Here is a 26,323-nt window from a genome sequence, read left to right as displayed (position 1 = left end):
GGATATATCATTCATATCCAGCTTTTCTAAAAAAAAAAAAATGGCCAAGGTCATTCCATTTACTTTAGAAGAAGAAACAGAATGCAGAGAAGATATATTTGGTGTGCTAAAATAGATCAAAGCACCTAAACGAGTAGTGGCAGTTCCAGTGCATAGAGTATTACAGGAACTCCAAACAAGAATATGGCAACACCATTGTCTAGACTACCTGTAGCAAGGAAGATAGACCTGATGTTCAAGGTACAATCTTGACCTGGTCATCAAAAAGTAAAACTTTCACATGAATTGGCCATTGTAGAATCAACTTTAAAGAAAGCAAAACTCATTAAAGTACTCCTTCTGGTAAAGATGGCAAAAAAGTTTTTCCAGTCAGCTATGCTAACATCCAGAATAGCTGCTCGTTGACTGTATATGGTACAATATATGTATAATTCTTACAAAGGCTGCAAGACATGACCCACCTGCTCCCTATAGATGCCATGGATCATTTTACTCCAATATTACAAGACACAGAGGAATGTAGAAAGCATGTAAATTGTTCAGCCTATGATGCATACAATACTTCCTTCAGGACTTCTGCAGTAAGCATAGGAGATAAAAGGCTAGCATGGCTTCAAGCATCAGGCCTTCATGAGGATGTTTATGGAAAGCTGGTTGATACTCGCTGCATCTCTTTAGAGATAAAGTGAAAGAAAAAGTAGATCTTATTAACGATGATCACTCTATATTCCTCACCCTATCAGTACCTTCAGTGAAGCAGCCATCTACATGTAGAAATAGTTAACCCCAGTCTTACAGGGACAGTACTTCTAGTCACAAAAAAAATATTAAATCTATCCTTTTCGGCAGCCTCAAATGCAGCAGCAGCATCAATAGCAAAGCAGGCCTTGTGCTAGGGAATGAGCAAAAGCCAAACTACTACAGGAAACACAACCAAAATCAAAACCCAGCTTTTAACTACAGTGTTACAAGGCTTTCAGACTTGAATTCAATAGTCTTCCATTCAGTAGAAGGCTTCAATGTTTCGTTCACCGGTGGGAGGCCCGTGACATGCTCCTTTCTCTTACTTGCACCGCGGCGCGGCCCAGGCCAGCCCCGGGAACCTAGTAGCAGTGGGGAGCCGCAGCAGACGCGCCTCCCTCACTCAGACTCCCTGCTAGACTGCCACCGCCGGCACTCCTTCTGGCCGGGACTCAGCCACAGGCCAACCAGGGCCTCTCTTGTGCCCTAGGCGCACGCATGCACCATACCCCAAAATTTAAAGGGACTACGGCGGGAAGTTGCTGTGGCCCCTCTCTCCTGAGGCAATGTTCCAGTCTATTTTAGGTTGGAAAGAGTAAAATAGATGCCAGATGTCCAAGTATGTTTAAAAATGTATTAATAAAAAATGATAAAAGTAGCCAGACTCCGGCTGAGTTTCGCCACACACTGGCTGCCTCAGGGGCTATAAAACATAAAAATATAAACATGGACATGAATACATAATACAAACAGTATTAATAAACATGGACATAAAAAACTATAAATTCCTCAGTAACAGAACATGACTGCTTAGTAACATTAAAATTTGTAAAATTTTAATTAAGTGTAAGACATTGATAAAACAGCATGTAAAAATAATAAGTTGTTGGAAACAAATTGTGTGTACAAAAACGATGGCACAAAGATTAAAGATTAAAATAAATCTCATTTCTATAGCTGAAGTTATCCTTAAAAATATTACCTGTATACGTGTTCAGTGTACAAACATGGTCATCGTATGGATACTAGTTTTGACATCTGTGAAAATGATGAAAATAAAGGGGTGGATTTTTAAAAGGTTACGCACGTATCCACTCCTGCGCGCGTTGAGCCTATTTTGCATAGGCCCGGCGACGCACGCATGTCCCGGGTCTTGAAAAAAGGGGCGGGGAGTGGGCGGGGCAGGGCGATCCGGGGGCAGGGTGGAGGCGGGATCGAGGCCTCCGGCACAGCAGCCATGCCGGGGGATCACGCAACCTACGCCTGCCCAGAGGCAGGTGCAACTTATGGAACAAAGGTTAGTGGGGGGTTCAGGTAGTGCTGGGGGGGCAGGTTAGGTAGGGGAAGGGAGGGGAAGGTGGGGGGAGGGAAGAAGGAACAGGGAACAGGGAAAGCCATCGGGGCTCCCCTAGGACTCGGCGCGTGCAAGTTGCACAAGTGTGCACCCCCTTGCGTGCGCCAACCCCGGATTTTATAACATGCGCGTTGCTGCGCGCACATTTTATAAAATCGGGCGTAGATTTGTGCGCGCCAGGTTGCGCACAAATCTCCGCCCGCGCCTAGGTTTTAAAATCTGGCCCAAAATTTCTATACTGTACAATAACTTATATGCTAAAAAATCTAGAGGTTCCTAATAAAACTAGAAACCACATGGTACCTGCTATTATGTATAAGTGTTGAATGTATATTCTCTGTGTGAACTATTTGGTCTGTAGCAACCCAGAACTGGAAATGATCAGTTAAACATAAATGTAATAAGCTATGCTTGAAATCCACTTGAGAAAAAGTAATAAAATGTACCTGAAACATGCATTACTCAGTATGTGTATATTATAAAGGCATATGTCAGAGAATAGAATATCACTTTTGCTGTGAATAAAAAGGAAAGCAACACTAATACTACTATACTAGTTAAATGAGTGAATCATCTACATAAGCTCTATCAGAGTCTACGGAGCAGAGAGAGAAAGATTGCTCCATGTAAACTAATTTGAGTTGAAAGAAATCTTCATCACTTTAAAAATGTTAAGTCTGTGGTTAGAAGGGAAAGTGGTGTTGATATTCCTCATGGCTATCTTTCTTCCTGTAAACCAAAAGCAGATAGCCTACACGTTAAGTTGTCAATTACAACCACATGAGTGGACACTGGACCAATGTATAATCAAAGAGCTATTTTAGCTTTGGGGAACTCTCCAAATAAATCTCTTTGCAGCTCCATTTAACCTACAGTTTCAAAAACCAGCAAGGAACAATTTAGCGATGGATGCTTTTTCAGTTCTATGGAATCTAGGGCTTCTTTCTGCATTTCCCCCAATTCCTCTCATATTGAAGACAATTAAAAAATTAAGGCCTAATGATTTTGATAGCCCTTTTTTGGCCATATCACATTTTAAATCCATGGCTTCAATGCTTACCTGTTCAATAGCCAAGAAGGTTAAAAGTATTTGCATCTCTGATAAAGTATTACAATGGGGATCTTCTCCATCTGAACTTTCAGTCTTTGACTGTTTGGATGTTGAAAGTCAGCTAGTCTCTTTTGTGCAGCTGCCTATGGAAGTTACTAAGGTTATTCTAGCATCAGGAAAATGTTCCACTAAAAGAACTTAAAACTTTAAATGTAAAAGATTTTCTTTCTGGTGCACACATGCCAATCAAGGCCTCTTTAAGTGTCCTAACTTCTGCTTCAATAAATTCTAAATTTATCTGAATCCGGATTAAAAATTAATTGTCAGAGTTCGCCTTATTGTTATAGGAGCATACCACCAGCATTCAGCAGGAATTTATATTTAGCAGGCTCTTCACACCTTGGACTGAAGAAGAGCTTTATTAAAATCAGAGAAATGTGACAGCAGAAAAAGACCAATGGCCTATCTAGTTTGCCCATCCACGCCACTACCCACTTAGAGATCCCCTGTGCTTATTCCATGCTTTCTTGATTTCAGATACTGTGCTTGTCTTCACCACCTCCAGTGGGAGGCTGTCCCATGCATCCATCACCCTCTCTACAAAGAAGTATTTCTTTATATTATTCCTGAGTCTACCCCTTTTCTTCTTCATTCCATGACCTCTCGTTCCAGAGCCTCCTTTCCATTGAACACAGCTCACCTCGTGTGCACTGATACCTTAGAGGTATTTTGTCTCTATCATATTTCCTCTCCTTTAGGGTCTACATATTTAGATTTTTAAGTCTGTCCCCAAATGCTTTATAAAGAAGATTACTGGCCATTTTAGTAGGCACCTTCTGGACCAATCTAATCTGAATTATTTCCTTTTGAAGGTGTGGTCTCTAGAATTATGCACAGTATTCTTAATGAGCTCTCACCAGGGACTTATACAAGGGCAGAATCATCTTCTTTTTACTGCAGATTATTCCTCTCTCTGTGCATCCAAGCATCTTTCTGGTTTTTGAGGTCACCTTATCTAGCTGTTTGACTACTTTAATATAATCCAATATGATCATCCCCCACATCCCACTCTTGTTTCATGCTTAGAAGAAGTTCACCCCCTATACTGTATTGCTCCCTTGGTTTTGCGGCCCAAAAACATGACTGCATTTTTTAGCATTAAATCTTAGCTGCCGAACTCTAGAAAATTCCTCAAGCTTTGCTGGATTCCTCCTCATGTTTTTCAGATCTTGGTGTCATCCACAAAATGGTAAACCTTTCCCGATAATCCTTCAACAATATCGCTTATGAAAATGCTGAAAAGAACAGGTTCAAGACTGATATCTCCAGCACACCACTAGTAACATCCTCTTCTTGGAGTGAACTCCATTTACCACTATCCTTTTTCGTCTCCCACTTGACCAGTTTCCAACCCAGTCAGTCACTTTAGGATCCATACTAAGGACACCCAATTTATTTATTGTTATTTAGTTATTTGGTGAATTTAGCTCATGCCTTTTCATTGTAGTTCAAGGTGAGTTATATTCAGGTACTGAAGGTATTTTCCATGTCCCCAGGGGGCTCACAATCTAAGGACCTGATTTACTAAAGCTTTTCGCCCATTCTGTGTCTATGGGCAAAATGCTTAGTAAATAAGGCCCTGAGGCAATGGAGGATGAAGTGATTTGCCCAAGGTCATAAGGTTATAAATCACCTGTGCAGAACTATCTCGAAGGCCTTACTAAAATCCATGTACACCTCATCCAACACCTTACCTTGATCCAATTTATCCAACTCTGTGATCACCGTGTCAAAGAAAGTGATCAGATTCGTTTGACAACACCTACCTCTGGAAAAACTATACCACCTTGGATCTTGTAATACAAAGGATTCCAGAAACTGCAGTGTCCTCTGTTTTATTAGTGATTCCAATAATTTGCTCACCTAGAGATCAGACTAACTGGCCTGCAGCAATTCCTAGCCTCCCCCTTACCTCCACTTTTGTAAAGAGGAACAGCATCAGACTGTGTCTAGACCTCTGGAACTACTCCCACCTCTAAAGAAGCAATGAAAAAGTCAGCCAGCATATCTGCCAAAACCTTTCCAAGTGCTCTTAATATCCTCGGATGTATCTCATCCAGCCCCATTGCTTTATCTGCTTTTAGTTTAGCAGTTTTTTGAAAATTGTTTGCAGTTTCCCTCTCATCCAGTCCTTTTTGTGTCCATTTTATGTGGTCCTACTCTTCACCCTTCCTGACCAGCGAAGAGAAATATTTGTAAAGCAATTCCATGATCTTCGCGTCAGTCTCTACATATTCCTTCCCGTCTCCTCTGAGTTTCACAATGCCACTTTTTCACTTCCTCCTATCACTAACACATGTAAAAAACAGTTTTGTCACCCCGTTTTACTGTATTTGCTAATTTTACTTTAGTTTGCATTTTGGCTTTCCTGACTTCTTTTACAGCTTCTCTTAGCATTTTCAGTCATTGTCGCCTGCCTTCCTCTCTCTCGGGCCGATACAGTAAAGTCTGCGGGAGAGCGGGCGTATGCCCACTCTCCCGATGCGCGCGATTCAGTATTTAAATTAGGGCCGGTGGTAGATCCGGGTAAAAGGAGGCGCTAGGGACACTAGCGCGTCCCTACACCTCCTTTTTGACAGGAGCGGCGGCTGTCAGCGGGTTTGACAGCCGACGCTCAATTTTGCCGGTGAGGGTTCTCGAACCCGCTGACAGCCATGGGCTCGGAAACCAGACGCCGGCAAAATTGAGCGTCCGGTTTTTGGCCCGACAGCCGCGGGCCGAATTCAAAAATTTTTTTTTTTTACTTTTTTTACTCTTCAGGACCTCCGACTTAATATCGCTATGATATTAAGTCGGAGGGTGCATAGAAAAACAGTTTTTACTGCTTTTCTGTGCACTTTCCCGGTGCCGGAAGAAATTAGCGCCGACCTTTGGGTCGGCGCTAATTTCTGAAAGTAAAATGTGCGGCTTGGCTGCACATTTTACTTTCTGTATCCCGCGCGCATACCTAATAGGGCCCTCAACATGCATTTGCATGTTGAGGGCGCTATTAGGTGCCACGGGTTGGACGCGCGTTTTCCTCCCCTTACTGAATAAAGGGTAAGGGAAAACGCGCGTCCAATAGCAGGCTAACAGTGCGCTCCATCGGAGCGCACTGTACTGTATCGGCCTGCTTGTGATCTCTTATACTTTATGAATGCTGGCCTCTTTTTCCTTACCTTTTCAGCTGCTTCTTTAGAAAACCACAGCAGTCTCTTTTTCCTCTTACTTTTATTTACTTTCCTGTTCTTCTCTTTGGAAAGAACAAAGTCTTACAGAAAATTTTCTCAACTATTCACCTCCTTTAACCCAGTCAAACGAGGGTTTTCAGTTACAAAACAAATCCTTTTCACATGGATCTCTGATTGCAGTTCTTATTGGACAGCAACTTCAAAGTAAAATAAAACCCTATCAGGTCAGGGCTAGGGCAGTATACTTAGCCCATCTTCACTCTGGTCCCATAGAAGAAATCTGCAAAGCTACCTCCTAATCTTCTGTCTATACTTTCATGGCTCATTAATGCCTAGAAAATGCTTCACATCAGGTTAGCAGTTTTGGCTAAGCAGTTCACAAAAGTTTATTTAACTAATTCCTTCAGTTTTCCCGCTTTTCTATCAAAATATAGGTTGCATGGTTCCACTGCTGATATAATAAAATGACAAAAACTTACATGTAATCCTCAGCTTGGGAGCCCTCACATGTATAGTTGATTACTGAAGTGCTTGTCCATGGAGAAAGCAAATTGCTTACTTGTAACAGGTGTTCTTTGTAGATAGCAGGACAAATTAATCACATAATCCCACCCTCCTTCCCTGAAGAAGTGAAGGTTAAATTGCTTCAAAGACTGAAGAGACTCACACGGTGGCAGCTGCACAGGGACCCCTGCACATGCTCAGAAAGATGTTCTCAGTATTTCCGAGCTCTGAAAGAACTTTTCCATCTTGGTCCCATTGGAAGATATCACTTGTGTGTCTGATCTGTGCCACTGTCTACTGAAGAACAATTGTTACAGGTAAGCAACTTTGCTTTCCCTTTGATTTATAGAGAAAAACATCAGATATTTATATGTTTTGTTTGTTATAAAATACTATTTTCTTAATGCATTAGATATACAAAGAACAACTTAACACAAGGATAGTATTGGTTGCCATGGAGACTTGGGCTACTGATAATAAATTCAGCATATCTGAAAACCCATTGGTGACCCTACGTGAGTTTATGAAGTATAGAAGGGATTTTATCAAAGAGAAGAGTGACGCTGTTCATCTATTTTCGTACGTATATTGTTGTATCATTTTCTATATTCTCTTTTATGTGAGATGCATTTTGCACAAGACTTGCCATGTTTAGACAATTTATGATAATTAAGAAAAAATGAGACACAAATCATGCTTTGTATTATATGAACAAGCTGTGATACTGTGGGAGCAAGCTTATGCACATAGCAAAATATAGATAATTCTTGGACTATCTCAGCAGATGGCATTTTTTTCTTATATCTTTCAATAAGAAATTAATGCTGGTATAGTGTGAAATATGGACCTGGTAATTCTGTTGAATGCACTTTTATCTGTTCACTCCTCTTAGGGCATCTGTTGATAGAATGTTATTAAGTGATTTTTACAGCCTTCTTAGATTTCCTGCCAAAATGTTTCAGCTGTAGCTAAATAAAACTCAATCATGTTATGAGAATATAGCATTATGATAGTGTATTCAAATAATGGAGCTGTGAAACCTTTTTACAAAAGGTTGGCAACCGATTTCTTGGGTTTGCCTGCTCTATACAAACTGCAACTAAGAAAGACTTGCTGAGAATAGTCCAGTAAAGATTTTTGTCTTTTGGGGGGGGGGGGCAGGGGGGGGGCGGTTGTCTGCCTTTCACATTTCTTTTCCTTCTGGGATGAAGATCTGCTTTAACATTTCCTGAATTCTGTGATCCTGAGCCTTGCGTTCTTAGGGCCTGATTTTAGAAAAGTAGGTACATGTTTAAAATTGGGTTTTACACGTGCAAATGAACTTTAAGTGGGCTTTTGAAAATTGCTGCAATATATGCCATTGAATCGTCCATAGAATATTCACATGTAAGTGCACTTTACGCGTGGAAATGGCTTTTTAAAATTGCTATGATGGTATGGTACATTTACACGTGTAACTCCTTTTACAATTTACCTGTTAGGGTTCAATCATAGCTGGATAACTAAAAAAGCATAACCAGCTATGTTTGAATATGGCCAGAGAGTTATTTGACCTTGTGTGGCTGGAAAGCTGGCTAATTATCTGGATATCTTCAAAAGATATCGGGGTAAGTGGTGCTTTGAAATAAAAAAATAAAAGTCAAGGGTCCCGTGTCCCGTTTTCCTCCGTCCTCCCTATGAAAGTTTATCCATGGCCCGCAAAGGCCTTGCACCCTCTCACCCCACATCACCTCTAATTAAAAAAAAATGTCCTAAATCCATGGGGTGGGTCCTCTCCCCAACCCACATTCTCTCATTCTCATTAACAAAAAAACACAATCCCATCCTGGACTCTCCTTCACCCACCCACTGTGAATAAGTACTAGGCAAGCCACCCCTCATCACTGCCCAGATCTCCTCTTATCCCCCCAAAACTACAATCACCTGCCAGGAGAGAGGTACAGTACCATGTGCTGAAAGCATAAATTACCCCGAGATTATGCATAAATCACTCTAGTTTAAGCTAAAGCAGGTCTAAAGTTATTTGACTGACTTTGCTGGTTTCAGTTGAAAATAAGCTAAGTTAGCTAGATAAGTTAGTCATTCCTTGAAATGCTTCCAGAATGCTTCTTTTTTATCCGGCTAATTTATAGCTGGATAAGTGGCTGAATATAGCAGAACTTGTCATTTAGACAGATAATTTGTGAGTTATCTGTCTAAATGGCTTTTGGCTATTGACCTCAATGTTGCTATTTGTCACCATTTTAAATTGAAAGCTACAATGTAGCAATAGACCCTTGTATTGTTTGATAGTAACACTGTGCGGGTTGCCTCCATGCATTCGGTTAAGGGTAGTAACTGCCGCTCTGTGCAGGTTGCCTCCATGCATTCTGTTAAGGGTAGTAACTGCCATTCCATGCAGGTTGCCTCCATGCATTTTGTATGGGTAGTAACTGCCGCTCTGTGCGGGTTGCCTCCATGCATTCTGTTAGGGTAGTAACTGCTGTTCTGTGCAGGTTGCCTCCATGCATTTTGTATGGGTAGTAACTGCCGCTCTGTGCAGGTTGCCTCCATGCATTATGTTAAGTGTGCTAACTGCTGCTCTGTGTAGGTTACCTCATATGTTCTGTTAAGGGTAGTATCTGCCGTTCCATGCAGGTTACCCCCAAGTGTTATCCTGCTGTTTCCTTAGTCCAGTGTGGACTACTGGGACCTGAAGTGCCTTTTTCTGAAACCCTTGATGGGTATATGCAGTACGATAGTGTGAAAGTGTCAGGGCTGGTGCTTCCATCCGCTTAGAAGAAAAGTCTGGTAATTAATCAGCATTTAACTTGACAAATAAATAAATGAAGCAACTTAGGTGATCACCTAGAGCATCAAAATTATAAGGGCTGCAAAATTCAACCAGTGCAAGGGCCAGAGGGGTGCTGTGCCAGAGCCAATACCACCAAAGAAGGTGTAAGGGAAGTGGACCCTTGAGCTGTGACAAGGTTGATGCTTCCACCAGGAGAGGGCCCCTGGTGGTTCTTGTTGACGGAGTCGGGCCCAGAATGGTGCATTGGCGGCATGGAATTGCTGAGAGAGCAGGCCGGGGCCTCTGCCAGGGAAAGGCAGCAGAGGTCAGTGTGGGTCTCCCAGCGGTAAGGGGGCCCAGCCGGGGTTCTCTACGGGTGGTGACCCTAACAGTACCCTCTCCTTTACGCCCCCTTTTAGAAGGTCCAGGCTTCTTTGGATGAGCGGCATAGAACTGCTGGAGTAGTGTCTTGTCGAGGATGTTGGCGGGTTCCCATGTATTTTTGTCGGGTCTGAACTCCTCCCAGGCGATTAAATATTCCCACCTTCCGCGTTGATGTTTCACATCTAGGACTTCCTTGACTTGATATATCTGATCCTCCTCTGCCGAGATGTCCTGTGGTTTGGGAGTCTTGCGCTGTGGCCAGAATAACACGAGAGGTTTCAGGAGAGATACATGGAATGTATTGTGAATCCTCAGGGAGGATGGAAGTCTCAAGCTGTATGTGACTGGGCCAATTCACTCAGTGATGGAGAAGGGCCCAATGTACTGAGGGGCTAGACGCATTGAGGGCACCCGAAGGTGGATGTGGCGGGTGCTGAGCCACACTCGGTCTCCAAGATTCAAGTGGGATACTGGGCATCTATGTTTATTGGCCACCCTCTTGGCCTGCTGTGCTACCCAATGGAGATTGTTCTGAGTGCTAGTCCACAGGGATAACAGTTGGGCCATGAGCTGAGCCACGGGCGAGGGCACAGATAGAGGTGTGGGAAGTGGTGGCGTCGGTTGTCTGCTGTATATCAACTTGAATGGTAGCGGAGTTGGTGTGGGAGTTATGGGAGAACTTTGCCCAGGGGAGAAGGGTGAACAAATCATCTTGTCTGGTGTTCACGAAGGAGCGGAGGAAGGTTTTTATGGTCCGATTGACCCGTTCGGCCTGGCCATTGCCCTGCGGGTGGCATGCTGTGGTGAAAACGAGCTGGATACTGAATTTCTTACATAATGACTGCCAGAAGCTAGCTGTAAATTGGACCCCCACGATCAGAGGCAATGTGTTTTGGGAGTCCATGGAGGCGAAAGACGTGCTGGGTGAATAGTCGGGCCAGTGCGGGGGTCGTTGGAAGCTTCAGAAGAGGTGTAAAGTAGACCATCTTGAGAGCCTGTCTATGACAACCCAGATGACATGGTTGCCCACTGATGAGGGCAGGTCCACTATGAAGTCGGTCGAAAGATGGGTCCACAGGTAGAGGTTGTAGAAGGTACAAGTAGAGGTTGTAGAAGGCCCCAGGAGCATCCAGTCAAGGGCTTTTGTTGGGCACATGTCGGGCAGGAGACGACGTAACTAGCAGACAACCGACGCCACCATTTCCCACGCCTCTATCTGTGCCCTCGCCCGCGGCTCAGCTCATGGCCCAACTGCTATCCCTGTGGACTAGCACTCAGAACAATCTCCATTGGGTAGCACAGCAGGCTCTACTTCCCCCTAGTTTTATTCGATCCAGGTTTCTCTACCTTGTTCATTGTAAGACAAGACTCTGTCATTTGTTTGCTGGTTGTAATGTAAACCGAAGTGATAATTAATTCTAATTGAACCTCGGTATATAAAAGTAATAAATAAATAAATAAATAAGACGTCTTGTTCCATCCGTGGTCACCAATAGTACCGCTGCAATAGGTCCAGTGTTAAAAGTGGTCTTCCATTTGTCGCCCGGTCTTATTTGTACGAGGTTGTAAGCTCCTCAGAGGTTCAATTTCTTGAATACCCGGGCCCCCTGAAGACGATCTAGTAGTTCTGGGATGAGGGGTAACAGGTAGTAGTCTCTTTTGGTAATGGCGTTGAGCCCGCGGTAGTCTATACAGGGCCACATGGACCCATCCTTTTTTGCCACGAAGAAGAAGCCAGTGGTAGCCGGCGAGTTAGACAGGCGATTGAAGCCCCGGTCAAGGTTTTCCTGGATGTATTTCGACATGTCCTGAGTTTCAGGCAGCAAGAGCAGGTATACCCAATCACGGGGTAGAGTGGTGCCAGGAAGGAAATCGATGGCACAGTCAAATGGGCAGTGTTCGGGTAGCGATTCTGCCCTCTCTTTGGAAAAGACATCTGCAAACTCCGCGTACTGCGGTGGCAAGGTGAATGGAGTGGCGCCTAGAGGGACTCCAGGTCGCGAGATCTTCTGGATGCAGCTAGTGTGGCATTGGAACCCCCAGGAGGCAATCTGCAAGTTGTCCCAGTCGATCCGAGGGGAATGTGTCTGGAGCCAGGGCAGGCCCAATACCACTGGGTGGATGGCCTTCTTCAGCAGAAAGAAAGAGATCTGTTCCTTGTGAAGGATGCCTGTGCGCAGCTTCACTGGAACGGTCACGTGAGTGATCCTCCCCAGTAGGGGATCTCCTCGGATGGAAGAGATTACCAGTGGAGACATCTGAGGTAACGTGGGAAGACCCAATTGATGGGCCAGGTCCATGAGAATGAAATTTTCCCTGGCTCCGGAATCTATCAGAGCCTGGGTCAGGAAAGCCCCCTTATCATGAAGGATGGTCAGGGGAACGGAGCACTGGGGAGTAGGAGTGGTGTAGCTGAGGATCATCTCCCCACTGACACCTAGGCTTTGGAGTTTCCCCGGCCTCTCGGGGCATTGTACCAGCATGTGCCCCTTGCCGGCACAGTATAGACACAGGCCAAGAGAGCGCCTTCACAGTTTTTCCTTGAGCGTGAGTTGGCTGCGGCTGAGCTGCATTAGCTCCTCTCCACAGTTCTGACCTGGGTCAGTAGCTGGCGGTGGCATCCGGGGCCGGGAAAAAGTTGGTGCTAGGGGCACGGTCCTCCGGGTGGGCCAAACCTCACGGAGGTGTTGCTGAATCTGGTGGTCAATACGCCCAGAGAGATTGATGAGGCCCTCCAAGTCATCAGGGAGCTCCCAGGCAGGCAGTTCATCCTTTATCTTAGGAGCCAGTCCTTCCAAAAAGATGTTCCTTAGACTGTCTTCTAGCCACCCTAGTTCTGACGCTAGGGTGCGGAAGTCCACCATGTACTCTGCCAATGGCCACGGCCCCTGGTGAAGATGGAGGAGGTCAGAGGCTGCTGTGCTCTGTCGCTCGGGCTCATTGAAGACCTGTTTGAAGGTCTGTACAATCCGTGGAAGGTCTTGGAGCAGTGGGTCTCCGCGTTCCCACAGAGGGGAGGCCCAGGCCAGGGCCTTTCCATCCAGGAGAGATAGGATGAAGGTGGTCTTGATACCATCACTAGCAAACTGGGATGGCTGCATAAAGCAGTTATTTAGAAATCCTCGACGCTGCCGCAGGTCCCCTGCGTAGCGCGGGGGAGCAGGTAAGTGGAGAGCGGTTGAGGGCATAGGCGGCACCTCTGGAACAGGAGGCTGAACGTTGAGTGCCGGGACAGCATTCAGTCGGTTTACCAGCCGCTCCACTGTACAGGACAGCATATCCAGACATTGTTGCTGCTGCAGTCTCTGGGCCAGTCCTGGGATGGCTTGCAGGCCGGACAGATTTGCCGGGTCAATGGCCTCATCAAACTGTAAGGGAAGTGAACCCATGAGCTGCAAGAAGGTTGGTACTTCCTCCAGGAGAGGGCCCCTGGTGGTTCTTGTCGATGGAAGGCAGAACAGGTATAGATGGCCCCACAGGAGCTTCACCTATACCAGCCCTCGTTCCCCACAGGTTGAGCCCTTGGGTACTGGGGCTAGCAGGACTTAGGCGGGGGCCTCTCATGGAGTGAGTCCTGAGGAAGAGGCAGAGTTGGCTTCGGGCGGATGGAGATCAGGTGGAGTCAGGAACAGGCCGGAGGTCAGGACAGGCAGCAGGCAGGAAGAAGACGAAGAAACTGGCTGGAGGTCTGGGCAGGCGAAGGTCACTCAGAGTCGGATTACCAGGTGGAGGTCACTCAAGAGTTGGATTACCAGGTAGAGGTCAGGCAGGTGGAAGGCAGTCCGGCAGAGCAAGGAGAAGGAAGGCAGTCACAGAAGACAAGGAGCAGGCAGGGATGCTGGAACAGGAATCAAGCAAGAACGGTGGAACAGGAGTCACCCTGGAACACACTCTCACGGAGCAGGACCCGTTTCTGAAGCGAAGTGGACGAGGGAGGGCCGGGTATAAGTACTCGAGGCGTCTGATGTCATCACCATGCGCCGAGGGGACTTTTCCCACCGCTGGGCCTTTAAATCCGGCAGCGTGGCGTGCACACATGCGCCTAGGGAATCAGGCCTGGAGTTGCGTGTCGGCGGCGTGGGATTGCAGCGAGATCAGACCATGGCCTCCGCCAGGTAAAGGCAGCAGAGGTCAGTGTGGGTCTCCAGGCGGTGAGGGGGCCCGGCCGGGGTCCTTTATGGGCGGGGACCCTAACAGAAGGGAGTGCTGTGCTGGAGCCACTGCTGCCAATAGGTAAATTGTGGGAGGGAGTGCAGATGCCGAATGCTCTTGCACCGGCCCTGGACTGTGTGTAAGTGTGTTAGCCATTTAGATGCTCTTTGCCTTATCAGGTTGCACATTCTGTCAATTTGGATGCCCTGCTACAGGGCTCCCCCACTCATAACCAGTCGAGTTTGCAGTACAGCTACAATGAATACGCATGAGATAAATTTGCATGTGCTGGGACTCCAGTGTATATGCATGCAAATTAATTGTGGATATCCTTAAATCCTGACTACCTGTGAGGCCACCAGGACAGGTTTGGGAAGTCTTGCCCTACTATGTATCAACATATTGTTACTTCCTTATTGAGATGTGAGCCTCTAAAATGGTATCATTACAGTCATACAAATTATTCTTTTTTTTTTTTTTTTATATAATTTTACATAACAAACACAAATATATACTTGTGACTGAAATAAGAGCTTCTCTCAAAAGATATAATAATTACAACTTACACATCTTAAATTGTACATTATAGTAAGCAATTCCTCCTAATTTTTGGTAAATAGAGAGAGACAAGAGACCAGTAACATAACTGAAGCGAAATTATTAAGTAATGCAAAATAAAGTATCAGAGATTCAACTCGTTAATCATATGCCTACCGAGAGAGTATATAGCTGTTTATCTAGGGTGAGCATCCGAAAATACCCTTAATTGTACTGGTTCAAAAAATACAAATGTAGAATTCTGATATTTTAAGACACACTTACAGGGATAACGGAGTGTAAATTTAGAACATATTCCCAAAGCTTCTGTCCTCATTAAGAGGAATTTCTTCCTCCTTTCCTGAGTTATGCGTATTATGTCAGGAAAAAGCCATAATTTCTGGCCATAATACAGAAGATTCCTGTTCCTAAAAAAAAAATAAAAATCTAAGAACAGTATTCTTATCCTGTAAAAATGCAAAGCTTACAAGGAGTATCCCTCTCACAGATATTTCATCTTCTTGAGATAGCTCTAGCATTTCTCTAACATTTAATTGAGATTCTTGTTTTGCTTTATCTTTATCTAAACCTTTATCTGTAGTGTCCTGAAATAGGAAATGTGCTTTAGTTATAACAGGCATGATTTCATTTGGAATTTTTAATACTTCAGTCAGGTATTTTTTAAACATATCTACTGGAGGCATTAGTTTTACCACAGGAAAATTTGTTTTTCTAATTTAAAAAAACCCATTGAAAAACCTCACAAAGATGTGTTTTTCTAAACAAGGAATATAATGACGCTTTTGGAACATCAAGCTCAAGGAAAGAAATCAAATACCCTGTAGAATATTTTGGACGTGCCCTTTCACTGTTCTGATTATGTTAATAAAGCACAGCTGTGTTGGCTATAATGACAGTGATGATGATGATGATGATAATGCCTAAAGGGACTGAGGATCATTATCTTCTTTATTTGTTATTTACAAGGGGAAGTCAGTTTCAGAGTAGCCGCAGTGGAGCAGCATACATTGGTGGAATTTGTTCATTGTTGAAAGGTGGAGCTGTAAATGAGGTAAGTGGGCATATTTTGGTAACAAGGATTTTGTACTAGAAACACAGTTTTTTGGGGGGTTTTTTGTTTTGGAAAAATTTCCTTCATATCAGAGCGCTCCTGATCCATTTAAAATGAATGCACATTTCTATTAATTACCTTTCTTGAACATGGTAAAGGGAGGAGGTCATCAGGTGACATAGGGCAACAGTGGTAGTTACTGAGCATGGCATGCTTGAATCTGTGGCCCTCCTGAGATGAAAACTAATGCCAAGCAATGTCTTATTGTGTACAAGTGTGCGTGAACTTTTTGTGTGTAACTCCTCTTCCAAGACTTGGTCAGACACAGAGGCACTGAAACGTTCGTGACTGGTCGCACTCACCATCAGCACTCCTTACGCCAAGGATGCTACCATCTTGCCTTCTCCATGGTTGCTCCTAGGCACATGTGCACAGTGCGCACCAAAGGATAAAGACCCCGTGGTGGGAAACTAGGTGCAGTGCCAGCAGATGACATTGGTGTGGTCTGGGGATTTAAACCCCAGCCATGCTTCCAGCCAGCACCTCAGCAACAGGTCGTTCTACTTTGCAGTACGTGTTTCTAATCCTGTGCCTTGTCTCGCTGTTCCCGTACCTTGTCTTGCTGACTCTGTGCCTGCTTCGTTATCCTGCTGTCTTACCGTACCTTGTCTGTGCCCTTGCCCTGCTTCCGTTGTCTTGCCCTGTTCCCTTGCCTTGTTCGTTTTGCCCTGACTTGTCCCTCAGTGCTAGTCCTGCTGTCCTATCTGTCTTTTCCTGATTCCCCGGTTCTGACCTCTGCCTTGGATTCTGACTTTGTCTGCTCACTGCCTGCTCTGACCCTTGGTCTAGACCTGGACATCATCTGCTCGATGCCTGCCTTGACCACTGCCCATACGTGTATTCTCTCTGACTGCTCCTTAAAGAACACTTGCCTAAGCCCTACTGGCCCCTGAACCCCAAAGGCTCAACCTGTGGGGAACGGGGCTGGTATAGGTGAAGCTCCAACTCCAGTCCCAGTGTCTGCCAGCTGTCGGCATGAGCCTAGTAGGTTCACATACTAGGCTGTGTCAACCATGCCACAGCCCAAGGGCTTACAACCATAATAAGCACATCTGTTTGTCTAGGGGCCCTAACTATCCCATATGCTCCTAGAGTACTTCTCTAATGGAATTTTGGTTCAATATGCTCAAAAATAAGCAGAAAGCAGGTTCAAAGTACTCATGTGCCTTTGGTTGGGTGGGCCCTATTGACTGTTTTCTCATGAAAGCCCCAATGATCAGATTGAAAGGTGCCTGTAGTTGGGGACTTTGCTTTTGGCACATCGGGACTCTCAATTCCCAGAGTGTCTGGGGACCAGATATTACCAGATAGCCAAGAGTTGAGGCACTCTGGTGGGAAAGTCTTGATGGAGTCATTAATTGTTGATTATATATTTATCTCTCTCTAATTGTTTCTTAGTTTAAATTCTGTACTGTCTTCCATTGCCCAGGTTTTACGCTCCCTGTTTAATGTAACTTTACTTTCTACCTTGATGTTAATTGGTTTCCCCTCAGTTACATTGTAAACCGGTACGATAAGACCTAGTCTTGAGCATCGGTATAGTAAAAGAAATTAAATAAATAAATAAATTAATTAATAAAAGAGAAACTTGTGGAATGGAACATGGATATTATTTGTTTTATTTAACTAGATTTCAGTAAAAATAGAGGCAATAAGCAGTATAGTAGGAAGTCCAAAATCAATATAGTCCCAACTGCTTTCATTCAAGTTGCCAAACATAAAAAAAATTCTAAATCTAAGATTAGATAAGGGAGGGAAGGAAGAGCTAGTACACACAAATGAGAGAAGAAAAAAGAGAATTTATGTCCTTATCACAAGACCAGTGTAAGAGTATTAGGCACCCTAGGCGCCTTTTGCCTTGCACTGCCCCCCCACCGTGACGCTGCACCCCGGTCTCCTACCTCATTCTCGGCCGCCGAATCTCTACTCCTCTTTGCCACGAGCGGGATATCTCTGCTCATGGCACCACATGGCTGCTCTTCAGCACTCCCTAATGGTCGGCTCCATAGGCAACCACCTAGTTTGCCTAATAGGTTGTGCTAGCTCTGCCTTAATCTGTATTCTCTGATGAAAATCTGTGGAAGACTGAAACATTGATAAGGATATACATTCTCTATTTTTCTTCTCTCGCTTTTGAGTGTTGACTCTTCAGTTTGCGCTAGGATAGGATAAATTGGCATACACTGGAAACCCAGTTTATGCAGGTTTATCTCATTTGTAGTCATTGTGGATATCCTGAAACTCTGACTGGCAGTGGAGTCACCAGGACAGATTTTGGAAAGCTCTGCATTAAGGTAATTCTTTCAAGCATGTCAGCCCAGGTCTCTGAGCCATCAGCAAGAACAACCAGCAACTGATCAACTGACACGCTTAGCAGCACAGAGACCTGCTGGGAACTGAACTTTGCTGCTGAATGTTGTCTTTGGATCAGCCAGACTAGATTATTCATTTGGTGCGCTGTGATACTTTGGGGCAGAAGGTTTCTGCTCCCTGAGGCTGCCAAATCAACAAAAGCTTGCTCTAAAAGGTCTAAGACCATGTGACGGATAGTTTTAGTATTTGCAAGAATATATCCTCTTCTGTATCTCTGCAAATGTCAGGTGAGAGTGAGGGGCCAGCTGGTAGCTTTTATTGTTATTAATCATTTGTATTACACGTACCAAATGTTCAGAGACACAAAGAGGTCAATATTCAAAGCCATTTGCCTGGATAACCTGTGAGTTATCTTTTTATATGGCTATTTTGAATATTCCCCTTTTTTATCTGGCTGAAAGTTAGCCGGCTAAATACTTATCTGGCTAAGAATTAGCTCAATAAGAAAGGGGCTTGTCAGGGCATTCTGGGAAGGGGCACAGTTAGGCAAATAACTGACTAACTCTGATATTAGGAGTTAGCCAGATACTTTGTTTTGCCTAAATCTAGATGTGTACGAGAACAGGTAACTTTAAACGTATAACCCACTATACTGAAAAGTATATAGCCTGTTAAGTGGTAAATAGAAAAAAAAACAAAAAAAAACTTGTGGGCCTACTGGCCCTAACATGAGCTCCCACCTTCCTCACACTCGAAATCCAAGTGCTCAGCCCTACTGAGCCAAGCCTGCAACATCCTCTAACCCCCACGGCCGATCCTGGAATTGCATCCCCCTGCCCAAGGCAACATTTAAAATAATTATAGGCTCCAGGGTCCCCAATCTTCCATCTACCCAAACTCATATTCTCCCCCCATCCTGGCACCAAAACAATCTTTATCTTCACCTGGATCACGGTAGTGACCTACTGCAACCCAGGCCCAGCGCTTCCAGGGTTCCTGAGCACCTATATACTGGCAGCAAATCTTCTAGCACTGCACTTCTAAGGAGTCACGCTAGAAGCATGTGCTTCCAACGTAGGTTCTTAGCGACCCCAGAAGCGCTGGGTCTGGGTCGCAGTAGGCACTACTATGATCTAGATGAAGAATGAAGAACATTTAGGTATTAGGAGGGTGGGAAGCTATGTGATTGGATGAGGGAAAGGTTGGGGGCCCTGAAGCATATAATTATTTTTAAATTTCACCAGGAGCTGCGGGAATGATATGGGGACTGTTGCAGTGATTATATTTTACTGTAAAATGGAGGGGGCTTAGGGGGTGCTGCAGACTCAGCCCAGGAGAGGCGAGCCCTTGGATTTCGAGTAGTAGGGAGGAGGAGGGATGTGTTTATTTTTTCCCTCTATTAGCCACATAACTGTCTATATTCTTTTGAATATAGCTGGTTAAGTCTAAAATTATTCAGCTAACTATAGCTGAAAAACTTTATAACCGGTGATATTCAAAGTCCGGCTGGTTAGGTTTAAGGTTATCTGGCTAAAGTTAGGTGGATAACTTTAATCAGTGATATTCTGAGGGACATATATCCCACTGAATATCCAGAAGTTATCCAGTTAACTTTAGCTGGTTAGCTTATCTGCTCACTGTCTTACTGAATATTGGACCCATAGGGGTAGATTTTCAAAGGGTTACGCACGTAAGATACGCGCATAACCCCCGAAAACTACCCCTGCGCGCGCCGAGCCTATTTTGCATAGGCTCGGCGGCAGCGCAAGCCCCGGGACGCGCGTATGTTCTGGGGCTTTCCAAAATGGGTGATCCGGGGGCGTGGTGGCGGTTCGGGGGCATGTCTGGGGGCGTGACGGCAGTCCAGGGACGGTCTGGGGACGGGGTCTAGTGCTCCAGCACAGTGGCCTGTGCCGGGGCAAGGCGCGCCAGCAGCTGGCCGGCGCGCGCAAGTTACGGCTGCCTTGGGCAGGCCTAACTTTTGAAGCAAAGGTGGGGGGGGGGGGAGTTAGTTAGGGATGGGGGGGTGTTAGATAAGGGAAGGTGGGGGGGGGGCCGGAAAAAAAGTTCTCGATTTCGGAGCGGCCTTGGAGGGAACAGGGAAAGCTATCGGGGCTTCCCTCGGGCTCGGCGCGTGCAAATTGCACATGTGTGCACCCCCTTGTGCGCGCCGAGCCTGGATTTTATAACATGCGCGTGGCAGTACGAGCATGTTATAAAATCGGGCGTAGATTTGTTCGCGCCAGGTTGCGCGAACAAATCTACGCCCGCACGTATCTTTTAAGATCTGGCCCACAATGAACAGTCCCTGTTCTTTTGAGTTCACAATTTAGTCAAGAGCAACAAATCAGATGTAGAACAAAAAACAAATTGAAATTTAGTCAGGGCAGCAAAGGATAAAATAGGTGGTTAATGTTGGGGATTAAACTGAGTATAATCAAAGATGATGCTGTAATCCCTGTGGTGGTTTATCTGGAGAGTGGTTCAAGGGGCCATATCTCGTATTTCTATTAATGGTGGAACACTGTTATTATGCCATAAGTTATATTTTCCATGGTTTCCTTCATGGGGGTAAAGATATCTTTCAGAGCCCTTCGCATTGCATTAAGTTTAGGACCCATGTGACTGTATTGTATACGGCAGTGATGATCACGGCATAGATTGCTGTAGTCATATCACAATGAAACACGTGAGAGTTTTAGTGGTTTCCAAAGTTTCTCTTTACTGATAGGTTGTAACTGATAAAATAAAGTCCTTTACAACTGCGTACATCATTTTTAAGATGGTACAAATGTTTATATTAAGTGTATGACTCCTTACAACCTTTCTTAAACTGAGATATTACTCCAATTGAACCATTCCTTTTAGTTACTTGATCTCTTACCTCCCAGAGGGTTCTGGGCAAAGCTTTTGTGCTCCCCCCATGGTAGTTTAAGTATCAAAGGCGTGCTTTAAAGTGTTTTGACTTTTATCTCCTACTTCCTCTTGTAATATCAGGGGGGGGGTGTGATACCTTACTCTCTTCATCTCCCAATCTTCACAGGTATTCATGGGCCATCGACATGGTCTATCTCCTCTCCTTCTCTCCTCCTTCCTCTCACCCTGGATGGCTGGAAGTCTTCCTCTCCTTGGATCTTGGTGATCTCGGATTCCTCTTGCTAAAAGGGAACCTCTCCCATTGAACTGAAGAGCATATAACTATAGCTGAAAAACTTTATAACCGGTGATATTCAAAGTTCAGCTTAACCGAGTCCAAATTTACTGAGAACTCCAAAATTAAATAAATCAATCCAAGAAGATAGAGTGGATTGGGAAGGTGGAAAGAAACTCCCATCCAAATGAAATGCTCTATAGAGACAGAAATATATTTAATAGAAAAATTAGAGAACAGCACAGGACATGCTGGCTCTGCAAAAACCAAAAGGGGAATCCACAAGATAAATTGGTTGACTGGCTCTGTATGCCCGAGGGACATACCATGCACCAGCTTCCACTTGGGGAAGGTTATCCCAGTAACATTACCAACTAACTTCTAAAACTAACCCACTATATTTGAATATAACCAGTTAGGTTTAAAGTTATTCAGGTAGCCAGTTCATTACCAAAAAAAGAAAAAAGCACTTCTGTACCAGCAGAACTGATTCCTCACCCCTGAAATGCTGTTGGGCAGAGTGCCCGACGTCCCCTCAAGGCCCTCCCCCCGTAAAGAATGACAATAAGTTGTGGGCCATAACTGTCCGAGGAGGCTTTCCCTCCCCACCTCCACACCCCCCAATTTTGAAATAAAACAGGGAGGTTTCAGGCCCCTTCCTCCTCCCACCTCACCTAGAACCTTCCAAGAAAACCCAAGATACCAGGAGAATGGGACATTCAATCTGCTTTCAGAGGCATCCAGCATTGCTGCCACACTGCTGTCATACTGCGACACTAGATGCCATTGTGAGTGGCATAAATATACTGCGTTCCCGATGGTTTTGGTGAGGTTCCGGGTGAGGCGGAAAGGGGAGGGGGTTAGGGGTTAGCATGGGGCCTGGAGCCTACCTATGTTTTTCTAAAATGGGTTATGGGGGGGAGGGGGGCTGGGAAGGATCCTTAGCTCTCTATAGCCTGCAACGTACTCTCATTTTTGGGGGGCTTGGGAGGGGTGCTGTTGGGTGCAATGCCTGACAGCATTTTTACTGATTTTAGGGGGTGGAGGATTGTGCTTGCTGACCCAGTAGGGGTTTTTATTTTTTGTACTTAACCAGCCAGATTTTGAATGTAACCAATTATGATTTAAGTTATCTAGGTTCACTTGGATAAATTTAGGACTGCTTTGGATAATGCTGTTATCCGGCTGTTAATGGCTAAGTCATCCAACTAACTTTGCCCCAACTTAGACTGCCCCTCCCGACTTATCCAGCTAAATTGTTAGCTTCCTAATGACTTAGCCAGATAACTCATAACTCAGTGGGAATTTCAAAATTTTGAGAGAAAGATTTATCAAAATGCTATGTTCACTTCCCACATAGCATCTTACAGCTCTTGATGGAGTGAAATATGCACAACATTCTGCAAAAGGTCTAAGATTTGACCACATTTCTTCCTCAAGAGAAGTTGGATTATCTGATGTCACTAGTGGACAAGGGTAAGGATTGTGGAAAACACTTGGTCAGATCAACATGTAGGAGTAAACTTTCAAAAGTTATGCATGTAAAAGCATATATTGAAGCAATTTTCAAAAGCCCATTTATGCGCAAAAAATCTCTAAAAAATTCAGCCCTGTGGAATGAATTTTCAAAGGAACTGCGTGCATAAAAATAGAAATTTTCAAAAGTCCATTTATGTGTGTAAAACCTTTTGAAAATTATCTCCATGGTGTTTTTAAGAAAGCATCAAGAGCCTCTGCCATAGATGTTGGTGCCCATATACTGTCATGGCTGCGGTCTTCAGAACTGAGGTCAGACGTGCAGGACAGGGCTGCTGATATAACCTGCAAGGTAGAGAATCCCTTTAGCAATAAAGTCAATGAAGCAGTAGCTCAGATTAAAGACCATTGTTCAATACTTCAGACACTCTCTGCAGTCACTTTACACCCACTCTCCATATCTGCCAAGAGGTGTTTGAGGTGGGTACTAAGAAGACACTTATAATCCTCTTGTAACCCCACCCCGGTGTGCAGGTCCAGCATGGGTGAGGCCATAAAGTTATTTATTCTCTTCAGAGCAGGAACCCTGACTAGATCTTCAATCTCCCTCACTTCCCTGGGTGTAGATTCTTTGACTAAGGTGGAAAGGAATCCTCTCAGGTCCCAGGGTGGGGTGGCTAGTTTCATGCGCTGAATTTGTTGCACTAGGTGCATTTTTACACTGTGCTGGGTGCCACATGCTGAGTGCCCAAAGAATACACAGGGACCACTGAATGATTGTCCAAAATAATACTTTACTGCAAATAGCATAGTTGAATAGCACAAATAAATAGGTTTCCAGCTCCCCAGTTCTCTCTTTCTCTTGGTATACAGTTCTTGGGCTCTCTATCTGTTCAAGAGTCTATTATTAGAGCCAGGAATCCCGCTGCTGTCCTGGGTTAGATAGAACAGTAGATCCCTTGGGTTGGGGCTCCTTTGCTGGACAGGAGCCTCTCCCAGATGGCAAAAATATAATCTTGGAACAGAGAGTTAATGTCTCTGGCTCCCCAGAGTTGACTGAAGACGCCAAGTGGGTGTCCTTCCCTATTTCAGATGATTTTATTACTCACGGTTAGTTGTCCTTTCCTATGATGTGGATGCCTGGTGGAAGGGATCCTGGATGGAACGGCAGGTCTACTGATGGGTAGGAAGAGGGGCAGAAAATAACTTTGTTCCCCAAAATAGGTAACACTGGATATCCTCTGCAATGGGACACCACCGCTTCTGGAGCAGGTCTTCCCTACCCTGGGCTTCTTCAATTCAGCGTTCCCCCAGTCCCTAAGTCTTGGAAAGCCCCAGGTCTTCAGCAGGGCTCCTACTAATCAAAAGTCCAAAAATCCAAATCAGACCCTGAGTAATCACTCTGCACCTTATATGCGGAGAGCAGCAGTGGAGCCCTGACTTGCCCTGGGGTCTCAGATGGCTTCCATGGCTCCAGGTAGGCCCAAAACGTAAATCAGGATAAACCTCCAACCTTTTTTCTAACTGCCCCCTGAGCCCTTTGCAGAGCTCTTCTATAAAACCTCCTGCCAGGGATATCCATTACAGCCCCGAAATGGGAGGGGCTGCCACTGAATGGATCCTCTCCCTAATTATATTCCTTTAACTGTACTAACAGGTCTATTCCCAGGGCTTAATGGTAACCCAGAAAGGCGCCCAGGTTACACTCTGATGAGGTGTTTTCCTCTGCCCACTCACTCTCGGCAACAACAGGGATGCTACTTCTGTCCAAGGCAGCAAAGAACTCCTAAGCCACAGTTAGCTCTACAGTCAAAACCTGGGATGGGGTTTTGACTGGATCCAGGAAGTCATAACCAGTGTTCCAGTGACAATTATGGAAGACCTGGCTGTAGGGGGAAAGATGAGGTTTTACGTTAATTGTTGGCCCGGTATAACCTCAGACAGATGGGTTCTAAGTATAGTACAAAACAGATACAGACTTTGCCTATTGGAGATTCCACCAAATTGCCACATGAGCGAATATCACTACACCTCTCAGCATCAGGATTTACTACACAAGAAACTTTCCTCCCTCTTGGAATCAAAACCCATCAAACCCCAAAAAACCAGGAGGATTCCTTCCCATCCTAGACTAAAGAGCTTGAACAAATTCCTTGTAAGAGAAAATTAGAATTTGGTTTTTTCTGGGCACCATAATTCCCTTCCTTCTGAAAAAAAAAAAGACTGGTTATGTTCCCTGTATTTAAAGGATGATTACATCCAAACAGAGATTCATCCAAGCCACAAGAAAACACCACCTCCAGTACTCGGTACTACCTTTTGGCCAAGTATCAGCACTCTGAATATTCACCAAATGTCTTATGATGATGGTGGTGGAACTTCACTAACTATGGGTGCATGCATTTCCTTATCTGGATGATTGACTGGTCCCGAACACTTATCATGAAAGTGCAAGAAAATCAATAAGCACAACCATCCAGGTATTGAAGTTGCTAGGATTCATCATAAGTTACTCCAAATCCAAACTGAACCCATCATTTCAATACACGACACAGGCAAAAATCTTTCTTCTGCAAGGAAAGATTATCACCCTAATGTCTAATGTCTCCAGTAAATGAAATAAAAAAGAGTCAGCAGACATCAGAGTGGGACATGTTGAGCTTGTTAGGCCTAATAGCATCATCAAAAAACCTACCTATAATGCTCTTGGCAAGTCTCTACCCAGAGTCCAAGACACAGTGTCTGAGTTTCCCAGAAGCTCAGGGACTCTCTGTCCTGGTGGCTGGTCTAATCAAATCTAGCAGAAGGAATACCCTTTTAAATTCCTCTTACACTTATTATCCTAACCAAGATATTTCCAACCTAGGCTGAGCAACTCATATAGAGGGGCTTCATAACCAAGACCTCTTGTCTGCTGCGTGCCGCTGTCCTTCTGGTTTTATCGGGAGTCCGGTCGCCGCTGGATGATGTCAGCAGGGTTGGCAAGAGGTTAGATGTTTTCTCAGCTTCCTAGGCCCCCTGGTCTCAAACAGGGTTCCCTTCGCTGTCCTTTCGCCTTCCTCTCTCCCGAGAGGCACGTCTCACTGATTCCTCCGGGGAAGCGCCGCTGCCCTTCCGGTTTTATTGGGAGTCCCATCGCCTCTGGATGATGTCAGCAGGGTCGGCAAGAGGTTAGATGTTTTCTCAGCTCCCTAGGCCCCCTGGTCTCAAACAGGGTTCCCTTCGCTGTCCTTTCGCCTTCCTCTCTCCTGAGAGGCACGTCTCACCGATTCCTCCGGGAGATTGAGTTTTTAAGTAAACATGTGGATAGAGTATCCTCAGACAATCAGGTTCTCAGTATAATCAGAAGAGAAGAGTATACCAGTTGGCTGCTCCTCCAAATCACTCACCAAGAAGCGAATGGACAGCCTCTCAGCTTCAGGATTTGCCATAAGAGGAGTTTTCCTCTCTTTTAGAGGCCCATGGAGTTAAACCCGGTTCACTAGAAATAAAAGGATGGAATTCTATTGCAATTTTTTTCCTGAT

General features: G+C 44.8%; 1 protein-coding gene across 4 annotated transcripts in view; it reads left to right on the top strand.

Moving 5' to 3' along the window:
* Nucleotides 1-26,323, top strand: part of ADAM22 (ADAM metallopeptidase domain 22) — a 730,321-nt gene that overhangs the window by 482,092 nt on the left and 221,906 nt on the right. For all 4 annotated transcript variants that reach the window (XM_029588789.1, XM_029588790.1, XM_029588788.1 and 1 more), the window contains exons 11-12: nt 7,293-7,459; nt 15,714-15,798. In XM_029588789.1, coding sequence (XP_029444649.1) covers nt 7,293-7,459; nt 15,714-15,798 — 252 coding nt within the window. The remainder of the gene's footprint in view (nt 1-7,292; nt 7,460-15,713; nt 15,799-26,323) is intronic.

Source organism: Rhinatrema bivittatum, chromosome 2 (assembly GCF_901001135.1).
Source record: "Rhinatrema bivittatum chromosome 2, aRhiBiv1.1, whole genome shotgun sequence".
NCBI classification, from domain to species: Eukaryota; Metazoa; Chordata; class Amphibia; order Gymnophiona; family Rhinatrematidae; genus Rhinatrema; species Rhinatrema bivittatum.
Note: the sequence above shows the minus strand (reverse complement) of the source record. Positions and strands in the feature narration are given on the sequence as shown.